Source organism: Saimiri boliviensis, chromosome 7 (assembly GCF_048565385.1).
Source record: "Saimiri boliviensis isolate mSaiBol1 chromosome 7, mSaiBol1.pri, whole genome shotgun sequence".
Taxonomy (NCBI): domain Eukaryota; kingdom Metazoa; phylum Chordata; class Mammalia; order Primates; family Cebidae; genus Saimiri; species Saimiri boliviensis.
Genome location: NC_133455.1, coordinates 68,448,236 through 68,458,887, shown reverse-complemented (window position 1 = coordinate 68,458,887; position 10,652 = coordinate 68,448,236). Strand labels below are relative to the sequence as shown.

General features: G+C 46.9%; 1 protein-coding gene across 2 annotated transcripts; it reads right to left on the bottom strand.

Moving 5' to 3' along the window:
* Positions 1 to 1,550: 1,550 nt before the first annotated feature.
* On the bottom strand, positions 1,551 to 7,853 carry PRR13 (proline rich 13). Of its 2 annotated transcripts, none has more exons than XM_039472039.2 (4): positions 7,776 to 7,853; positions 6,841 to 6,879; positions 5,517 to 5,890; positions 1,551 to 2,186 (listed from the first exon to the last, which is right to left on the bottom strand). In XM_039472039.2, the coding sequence occupies exons 2-4, from the start codon at positions 6,857 to 6,859 to the stop codon at positions 2,145 to 2,147; spliced, it is 435 nt and encodes a 144-aa protein (XP_039327973.1). In that variant the 5' UTR covers positions 6,860 to 6,879; positions 7,776 to 7,853; the 3' UTR covers positions 1,551 to 2,144. The 2 variants fall into 2 exon arrangements, with proteins under 2 accessions (XP_039327973.1, XP_039327972.1); XM_039472038.2 differs by having other exon boundaries at positions 1,866 to 2,186; positions 7,768 to 7,853.
* Positions 7,854 to 10,652: the final 2,799 nt, after the last annotated feature.

Below are 10,652 nucleotides of genomic sequence, written 5' to 3'. Positions count from 1 at the left end.
AGATAATCCACCCACCTCAGCCTCCCAAAGTGCTAGGATTACAGGTGTGAGCCACCGTGCCCGGCTGGGAAATCCATTCTTCTATTTTTTTCTACCCATACTTTTCACATTGAAGGCCAAGAGGTAGTTCAAATGTCACTTCTTCTGTGAAGTCATCTTTCACTCCTCCCTCTTCTCCCAATGAGAATTCTTTCTCCCCCTGACTTTTTATTGAGACAGAGTCTTCCTTTGTCACCCAGGCTGGAGTATAGTGGTGCCATCTTGGCTCACTGCAACCTCCACCTCCTAGGTTCAAGTGATTCTCCTGCCTCAGCCTCCCAAATAGCTGGGATTACAGGCACCCACCACCATGCCCAGCTAATTTTTATATTTTTAGTAGAGACAGGGTTTGACCATGTTGGCCAGGCTGGTCTCGAACTCCTGACCTCAAGTGGACCACCAGCCTCAGCCTCCCAAAATGCTGGGATTATAAGCATGCACCACCGTGCCTGGCCTCCCCCTGACATTTTATAGGGCCTCTCTTTATTAATTAGTTATCTTAGATGTCTTTTTCTTCCACTCAGCAGATCTTGGGGAACTCTATGTATAGTACAGTGCATGGTATATGGTAAATCAGTGGCCCTCCAAGTGTAGCTGTGCATCAGAATTACTCAATTTCATAAATATATTGATTTGTAGAGACACATTGAAAGTCTTAGCAGGGTACGGTCGCTCAAGCCTGTAATCTCAGCACTTTGGGAGACCAAGGCAGGTGGATCACCTGAGGTCAGGAGTTCAAGACCAGCCTTACTGTCCAACATGGTGAAACCCCATCTCTACTAAAAATACAAAATTAACTGGGCATTGTGTCAGGTGCCTATAGTCCCAGCTACTTGGGAAGCTGGGGCAGGAGAATTGCTTGAACCCAAGAGGCAGAGGTTATATTGAGTTGAGATTGCACCATTGTACTCCAGCCTGGGCAACAAAAGCAAAACTCCATCTCAAAATAAATAAATATATAAATAAAAAGTCTTAGGAAAATTTTTTAAAAAATAAAAATAAATACTAAGCCCCAAATTCCTGTCTTATAGCTGATAGGCAGCCAAGGTTAAGAACCTCTGAGCCGGGCACGGTGGCTCACGCCTGTAATCCCAACACTTTGGGAGGCCAAGGCGGGTGGATCACGAGGTCAAGAGATCGAGACCATCCCGGTCAACATAGTGAAACCCCGTCTCTACTAAAAATACAAAAAATTAGCTGGGCATGGTGGCACGTGCCTGTAATCCCAGCTACTCAGGAGGCTGAGGCAGGAGAATTGCCTGAACCCAGGAGGTGGAGGTTGCGGTGAGCCGAGATCGTGCCATTGCACTGCAGCCTGGGTAGCAAGAGCTAAACTCTGTCTCCACAAAAAAAAAAAAAAAAGAAACACAGGAATCATACAGCATCTTCCTCACTGATGCTGCTCCGGTTCCCTTCTATAAAACTGATACACTTTAAAGGGTCTGTGGAAGTTTAGCAAAAGTAGTAGAATGTGCCATGCCCAGGCCAGGTGATGGCACAGGTGAACAGAGACCAGGAGAAATAACTTTATTTGGACCGAGAGCTGGAGAATAAGAATAGGACCTGACACAGTATATTGGGCTAAGGAGGACAGGTGAGGTTCCAGAACGGCAGTCAAAGCTCATCGACCAAACGGACCCTACTTCCCAGCAACCTTGCAGTTAGTGCAACCAACAAAAGGCCTGCTGGGGAATGTATTTGCCACTAAATTCTCCAAGCATGCCAACATCACAAAAAAGATAGAGGTTCTTCATCATAATTGAATTTCCACAAACCCCTCAATCACAAGTATTATAAGAGGGAGTAAAAATCACATTTTACAGATCTCAAACTTGTCTTCAACATTTAGTTCATCATCTTCAAACAATAGCTCCCCGGCTAAACTCATTAGCTATATGATCTATCCCAGCAGCAAGAGGACGGCCATACCATGGCAATCCTCTTCCCATTTTCCCAAGGCACTCAGGGCTGAACAGCAGGGTGAGGCTCAGGTGGGGGTGGGGAAGGGAGCACAAGGGCTACTTTCCCCCAGTATAACATGGCATCTGAAGCTTGATGGGACAGCAGAACTGGTGAGACTTGAGGGAAGGGTCCAGGGCCTGTATTCAGTCAGAGTCACTGCTGGAAGAGGAAGAGGAGGAGGAATGCTGCAAGGGGAAAGGGGAAAGGGGAAAGGAGATAGCATCAGATCCAAAAGACCTTTCATCACTCTATGGGCCATTCTTCGGCCCCACCCCTCCACCCAAGTATCCCTTGCTTCCCTAAGAAGGTCAAGAGTCTTGAACAGACTGTACCTAAACAAAAGTAAGGGTCTCCTTCAGCAGTGAGCATACAGGATTAAACCATCCTAAACTGTCACACAGAATTTAACAAATTTAACATACTGACTTTGGAGGAAATTTCCAACTTTCTTTACCTGAGTTGATGCCTAGGCAAGGAATAAATTACAGGCACAAGCATAGTATAGTACTAGGCAACCAGCTGCATCTTATAAATGCTTATTCATTAGCTGCATGCCAAGTCTTATGATTTTAAGAAATTGGATACTATAAAACTAAGAAAAGAAGATAGAAACAGCAGCTGTGCCGGGCGCGGTGGCTCAAGCCTGTAATCCCAGCACTTTGGGAGGCCGAGGCAGGTGGATCACGAGGTCAAGAGATCGAGACCATCCTGGTCAACATGGTGAAACCCCGTCTCTACTAAAAAAATACAAAAAATTAGCTGGGCATGGTGGCACGTGCCTGTAATACCAGCTACACAGGAGACTGAGACAGGAGAATTGCCTGAACCCGGGAGACGGAGGTTGTAGTGAGCCAAGATCGCGCCATTGCACTCCAGCCTGGGTAACAAGAGCGAAACTCCGTCTCAAAAAAAAAAAAAAAAAAAAAAGAAACAGCAGCTGTGTGTGCATGTATCTCTACTTTTTCCCAAGCAGAATGGGAAAAGGTGGAGAAGATGTAAAAGGGTGGGAGTTCTACTCAAGGGTCCTTATGCATATACTCCCAGCAATGCTACAGTTATTAAATAAAAACATTTTTCAGCCGGCCGCGTTGGCTCCCGCCTGTAATCACAGCACTTTGGGAAGCCGAGGTGGGTGGATCATGAGATCAAAAGATGGAGACCATCTGGTCAACATGGTGAAAGCCAGTCCCTACTAAAAACAAAAATACAGAAATTTGAAAAAATTAAAAAATTAAAAAAAAAAAACTGGTGCTGGAAGGAGTTAAGAAAAAAAATTCTGAACTGCACCTTTCGGCTGAAAAAAAAAAAAAAAAAAAAAAAAGAAAGAAAAAAGAAAAACAATCCAGGTCAACTGACCAACATAATAAAATTCCATCACTACTAAAAATACAAAAATTAGCCAGGTGTGGTAGCACACACCTGTAGTCCCAGCTACTTGGGGAGGTTGAGGCAGGAGAATCACTTGAACCCGGGTGGCAGAGGTTGCCGTGAGCCGAGATCACACCACTGCACTCCAGCGTCGGTGACAGAGCAAGACTCCCTCTCAAAAAAAAAAAAAAAAAAAAAAAAAAATTAGCCAGGCTCATGGTGGCACACACCTGTAGTCCCACCTACTCAGGAGGCTGAGGCAGGAGAATTGCTTGAAGCCAGGAGGTGGAAGTTGCAGTGAGCTAAGATCCGTGTCACTGCAATCTAGCCTGGCCACAGACTGAGACTCCGTCTCAAAAAAAATAAAATAAAATTTCAGTCTCTCTAAGGTAATTTCTCCCCTTCTTCCCCACTCAATCTCACTTCTCTTCAGACTTCAAAGACCCAGAATCAGGAATTAGAAACCACAAGGCAAATAAATACTGGGCTGTTAAATGTAAATGAGGCTTCATCAATTTGCAGATTGGTTTAATCCTTCCAGAGTTGTCCTCAGAGTTGCTTTTACCCTTGCTATTTTTTATTTAATCATTTTTTTTTTTTTTTTTTGAGACAGAGTCTTACTGTAGTCCAGGCTGGAGTGCAGTGGTGCAATCCTGGCGCACTGCAACCTCCGCCTCCTGAGTTCAAGGGATTCTTCTGTCTCAGCCTCACGAGTAGCTGGGACTATAGGCAACGCACCACCACGCCTGGGTACTTTTTATATTTTTAGTAGAGACAGGGTTTCACCATATTGGCCAGGCTGGTCTCGAACTCCTGATCTCATGATTCACCCGCCTCAGCCTCCCAAAGTGGTGGGATTACAGGACTGAGTCAGCTATTTTTATTTATTTATTTATTATTATTATTATTTATTTTTATTTTTATTTATTTTTTAGATGGAGTCTTGTCTGTCACCCCAGGCTGGAGTGCAGTAGCGCAATCTCAGCTCACTGCAACCTCCACCTCCTGGGTTCAGGCAATTCTCCTGCCTCAGCCTCCTGAGTAGCTGGGATTTACAGGCACATGCCACCACACCTGGCTGATTTTTGTGTGTGTGTGTGTATTTTTAGTAGTGATGAGGTTTCACCATGTTGCCCAGGCTAGTCTGGAACTCCAGACGTCAAGTGATCCCTCTGCCTCAGACTCCCAAAGTGCTGGGATTACAGGCGTGAGCCACTGCACCCAGCCACTCTTGCTAATTTTTGTTTGTTTGTTTTTTTGAGACAGAGTCTCTGTCACCAGGCGCTAGGCTGGAGTGCAGTGGCGAGACCTCCGCTCACTGCAACCTCTGCCTCCCGGGTTCAAGCAATTCTCCTGCCTCAGCCTCCCAAGTAGCTGGGACTACAGGCATGAACCACCAAGCCCAGCTAATTTTTTTGTATTTTTAGTAGAGATGTGGTTTCACCATGTTGGCCAGGATGGTCTCAATCTCTTGACCTCGTGATCCGCCCTCCTCGCCCTCCCAAAGTGCTGGGATTACAGGCGTGAGCCACTGAGCCCAGCCTGCTAATTTTTAAACACTCTTCTGAAACAAAGATACTTAGCCTTGGGGCTGAGTTTAAAACCTCCTTAGTCCTACATTTTGTTAGAGGCTGAGTCACTGCTGCTCCTGTCTTCATTTTTTCTGCTGGATCATAGGGCAAAGGGCCCATGCAATTAAAACAACGCCCTAAGAACACTGAAAGAGAGAACTCCAGGAACTAGGGCCAGATTATTATTCTGTTAATTATTATGGGACTGCTTTGTCAAAGGACTTTGCTATTTTGACAATGTCAGTGGGTATGTCCAACTTGCTAGAATATGCACCTGAGGGGGAGCAAAAGTTCTGGGAGAGAGTAGGGCAGACAAGATGTGGCTTTTGATTCTAAAATCCATTCTAAGGCTCACCCTAGCTGCCTCCAGATAAGAGAAGCCTGATGTTTCTTTCCAAGATAATCAGATTCTTCCCAGTAGCAATCTTTTATAAAAAGGAAGAAGAATCATCTACCAGAGTGGAACAACCGTCATCTCCATGTCCACAGAATGTGAATCCCCCACACCCCAACCCTGCCCACCTGGTCCCTCTGAGGGGGCACCCCTTCCCTCACCAGGTGCCAGAGGGTACTGACCTTGCCATGCTTGTGGTGCTTGTGGTGCTTGTGCATCTTTTTATGAGCTTTCTTCATTTTCTTCTGCATCTTCTTGTCCACTATCACTGTTGGTCCGACCATGCCAGGAGCCAAGGGATTCACAGGAGGCATTCCAGGGGCAGGGGGTGGGTATGGAGGAGGGTAGGGACCACAGGGTTGGCATCCTGGATACCCTGGCTGTGGCACAGCAAGAGGGGGCCCACATGGGGGGGGAACTGGATTGCAGTGGGGGGCTCCTGGGGGAGGAGGATAAGGGCCTGGGGGAAAGGATGGATTGACAGGTGGTGGGTGGGCAGGATTGGAACTTCCAGGGCACCCGATGTTGGGGGGATATGGATTTGGCCCTGGATGCCCTGGTGGAAGAAGCAGAGAATAAACATTAGAATTCCCCAGAGTCTCCAACAACAAACCACAAAAAGAAAGAGATTCACTTTCTCACCCAATACTTAAAGGGAAATAGAACAGTGACAAAAGAGAATGGAGGGTAGAGGAAAAAAACCAGAGTTGGGGAGAAAAGGGGGAATGTCCCCAGAAGGCTGGGGAGCAGAGGGAGACAGTGAACTCTGAGGAAGACAAAAGCACTGGTCCAGCCAGGCCCAGTGGCTCACGCCTGTAATCCTAACACTTTGGGAGGCCGAGGCGGGCAGATCACATGAGGCCAGGAGTTGGAGACCAGCCTGGCCAACACAGTGAAACACCATCTCACAAAATAATCGCTTCAACCCAGGAGATGGAGGTTGCTGTGAGCCGAGAAACCGACATCGCACTCAGCTGGGTGACAGAGACTCCGTCTCAAAAACAACTAAAATTGCCTGGCGCGGTGGCTCAAGCCTGTAACCCTAGCACTTTGGGAGGCTGAGGCGGGCAGATCACAAGGTCAAGAGATCAAGACCATCCTGGCCAACATGGTGAAGCCTCGTTTCTACTAAAAAAAAAAATACAAAAATTAGCTGGGCGTGGTGGCGTATGCCTGTAGTCCCAGCTACTCGGGAGGCTGAGGCATGAGAATTGCTTGAACCTGGGAGGTAGAGGTTGCAGTGAGCCAAGATTGTGCCACTGCACTCCAGCCTGGTGCCTGGCGACAGAGTGAGACTCTGTCTCAAAAAATAAAATAAAATAAAATAACTAAAATTAAATTAAATTTAAAAGCACTGATCAGCTGTAGACCAGGGACTTTGCTTTTGCGAGTGCGGCGGGTACAGCGGGTGCGGCGGGTGGGGCGGGGCAGCTGATACATAAACTTCCTATTATAGAACACATCAGAAAAAGGGTTAGGGGTGGAACAGAACCCCCAAACACCTACCGGCATTGGGGTTCCACATGTTTAGGTGTGTCCTCCACCCTGAGGGGAAAGAAATAAGGCAAAAAAGATGACGGTCTAGAGGTAGAAAGTGGACTTAGCACCGGAGCCCAGCCCCAACGTCTTCCGGCCCACAGTGGGCTCTCCTACCCGGAGAACTACCACAACTTCCACATAAGAAATGTCTTTTTTTCTGGCCGGGCGCGGTGGCTCACGCCTGTAATCCCAACACTTTGGGAGGCCAACGCGGGTAAATCACCAAGTCAGGAGTTCGAGACCAGCCTGGCCAAAATGATGAAACCCCGTCTCTACTAAAAATACAAAAATTAGCTGGGCGCAGTAGCGGGTGCCTGTACTCCCAGCTACTCCGGAGGTTGAGGCAGGAGAATCCCTTGAACCCGGGAGGCAGAGATTGCAGTGAGCCAAGATTGCGCCTGGGTGACAGAGCAAGACTCCGTCTCAAAAAAAAAAAAAAAAAAAAAAAAAAAATTCTTTCCACTTGTTCCTTCGCCCTCAATACCTACTTAATTCCTAACACAGGAGTCTCGTTCCCAGGGCCCCTCCACCTTCCACTACCTCTGGCCCCAGGTGGAAGCATCTAACTCCTCAGAAGAGCAGAGCCTGCGAGCCTCGGCCCCCCATCACTCGTCTCCCTTTCCCTGGAACTGAGTCCGGAGGCCTTTAACCACTCACAGAGTAGGAAACGATCTCAGACAACTTTCTCTCCTGGGGAGGACCCCAACCTTAAGCTAAGAAAAGGATACGCCTCGAGGCAAAGTTAAGAGGGAAGTTGCTCAAGAACCTTAAATATGTGGCCACAGCCCTCTTCCTCCAAAAATGAAAAAAAGCAAATGAAGATCCTATCCCCAAGCTGTAAAGGGACTCTTTACCCAGTAATGGGAAAAGGAAAAAGTTAAGAAATCCAGATACCCCTTCACCTTTCCACCACCGCCCGGGCTTGAGGCGTTCTTCTTCCCAGTCTAGGCTTTCACTTCCTAGTCACACAGACCCCATGCTTCGGCACCCGCCTCTGCTACTGCCTCATTGGTAATTATGTGACCACTCGGCTGATGATTGGACAACAGACTAATCAATTATTCTGGTTCGCCTGAGCAGGAAACAGATATTCTAGGGGCGGAGCCGAGCCCTGTACTGCTAGACCAGTACAGAGAAGCCGGAAATATCATGGGGGAGGGGCTAGGCGGACAGCGCTAGAGGGGGCGGGGCTAGCTGCTGGGCGAAGTCCTACAAACACCGAGAAGAAACTCTGCCCTTGCTCTCTTAGCTCATGGTTCATTGCGTGCAATAAGTTGTAATAAATGCACTGTGGTAAGTGTTGTAATACAGATAAAGACAGAGTTCTCGGCAAGGGCAGAGGAGCTGCTGAGTCCCAGCCCCAAGCTTCGATGATGCCGGCTCCTTCTTACACTCTCAAGAGAAGCCAAGAAACATTCTTGGGGAAAATGCAGAGATTTCATAATCTCTCCCAGGATTCTCTCTGTCAATTGTCTAGCTCCACCATCTATCGAGTAGCCTAAGAAACCAAGGAGGTCATCTGTGATGCCTCTCTCTCCTTCACCTCCCTTGCCCCAAATTAGCAGTTTTGTCACTCAAATACATCTGGAATCTCTCCACTTCTCTCTGTCTTCCCTGCTCCTAACCTGCCATCATCCTCGCCTGAATTACACAATGGCCTCCTTGAAAGAAAAAAAAAAACTTGACCTAATGAACATACATTGAACCATGCGCTCAAAACTTAAAGATTGCTAATTATTCTTTTTTTTTTTTTTTTTTTGAGACGGAGTTTTGCTCTCGTTACCCAGGCTGGAGTGCAATGGCGCAATCTCGGCTCACCACAACCTCCGCCTCCTGGGTTCAGGCAATACTCCTGCCTCAGCCTCCTGAGTAGCTGGGATTATAGGCACGCGCCACCACGCCCAGCTAATTTTTTGCATTTTTAGTAGAGACGGGGTTTCACCATGTTGACCAGGATGGTCTCGATCTCTGGACCTCGTGATCCACCCGCCTCGGCCTCCCAAAGTGCTGGGATTACAGGCTTGAGCCACCACGCCCGGCCAAAGATTGCTAATTATTCTAAGCATGCTTAGAGCCATTTATAAAAATTGGTAACATTCTAAGCTAAACATGTCTCAACTGATAACAATTCAATTTTGAAAGAATTATTCAATACGTATATATTCTCTGACCACAGTGTAAAATACAAGCAAACATACAGCTAGATTTTTTTTTTTTTTTTTTTTTTTTTTAGACGGAGTTTCACTCTTGTTACCCAGGCTGGAATGCAATGGTGCGATCTCGGCTCACCGCAACCTCCGCCTCCTGGGTTCAGGCAATTCTCCTGCCTCAGCCTCCTGAGTAGCTGGGATTACAGGCAGGTGCCACCATGCCCAGCTAATGTTTTGTATTTTTAGTAGAGACGGGGTTTCACCATGTTGACCAGGATGGTCTCGATCTTTTGACCTCGTGATCCACCCGCCTCGGCCTCCCAAAGTGCTGGGATTACAGGCTTGAGCCACCGCGCCCGGCCCCTAGATTTTTTTTTTGAGACAGAGTCTTGCTCTGTCACTCAGGCTGAAGGGCCCTGGTGTGATCTCAGCTCACTGCAACCTCTGCCTCCCAGATTCAAGCAATTCTTCTGCCTTAGCCTCCTGAGTAGCTGGATTATAAACTCCCACCATCACGCCCAGCTATTTTTTTTTATTTTTATAGAGACATGTTTTATCATGTTGGTCAGACTGGTCTTGAAATCCTGACCTCAAGTGATCCACCCACCTCGGCCTCCCAAAGTTCTAGGATTGTTTAACTGTCATCCAGTCTGGGAACGGTAGTTTATGCCTGTAATCCCAGCACTTTGGGACATCATGGCTGGAGGATCACTTAAGGCCAGGAGTTCAGGACCAGACTGGGCAACATGGTGAGACTCCATCTATACAAAAATGAAATATTAGCCAAGGGTGGTGGCACTCGCCTGTAGTCCCAGCTACTCAGGAGGCCAAGATGGGAGGATTACTTGAGCCTAGGAGATGGAGGTTGCAGTGAGCCCATATTGCACCACTGCACTCCAGCCTCGGCAACAGAGCAAGACTCCATCTCTAAATAAATAAATAAATTGCCTTTCAAATAACCGTAGAAAGAATAAACCATGATGAAAATTAAATACTTAGAAATAAGTAGGCAGGGCATAGTGGCTCATGCCTATAATCCCAGCACTTTTGGATTCCAAGGTGGATGGATCACATGAGGCCAAGAGTTTGAGACCAGCCTGGCCAGCCTAGCAAAACCCGGTCTCTACTAAATATACAAAAAATGAGCTGGAAATGTGAGCTGGAGGTGATGGCACACATCTTTAATCGCAGCTACTGGGGAGGCTGAGGCATAAGAATCGTTTGAACCTGGGAGGCGGACGCTACAGTGAGCCCAGGTAGTGTCATGGGCAACACAGCAGGACTCTGTCTCAAAAAAAAAAAAAAAAGTGGGATACAAAAAATTTAATGCCAAATTTGTCATATTAAATTAAAGCCTTTGAAAATTTTTAAACTTTTTTTCTCCTAATTTTTATTTTTAGTTCTGGGGTACATGCGCGGGATATACAGGTTTATTACATAGTTAAATGTGTGCCATGCTGGTTTGCTGCACCTGTCAACCCATCACCTAGGTATTAAGCCCAGCATATGTTAGCCACTTTTTTTATTTTTTTATTTTTATTTATTTATTTATTTATTTATTTTGAGGCGGAGTTTCGCTCTTGTTACCCAGGCTGGAGTGCAATGGCGCGATCTCGGCTCACTGCAACC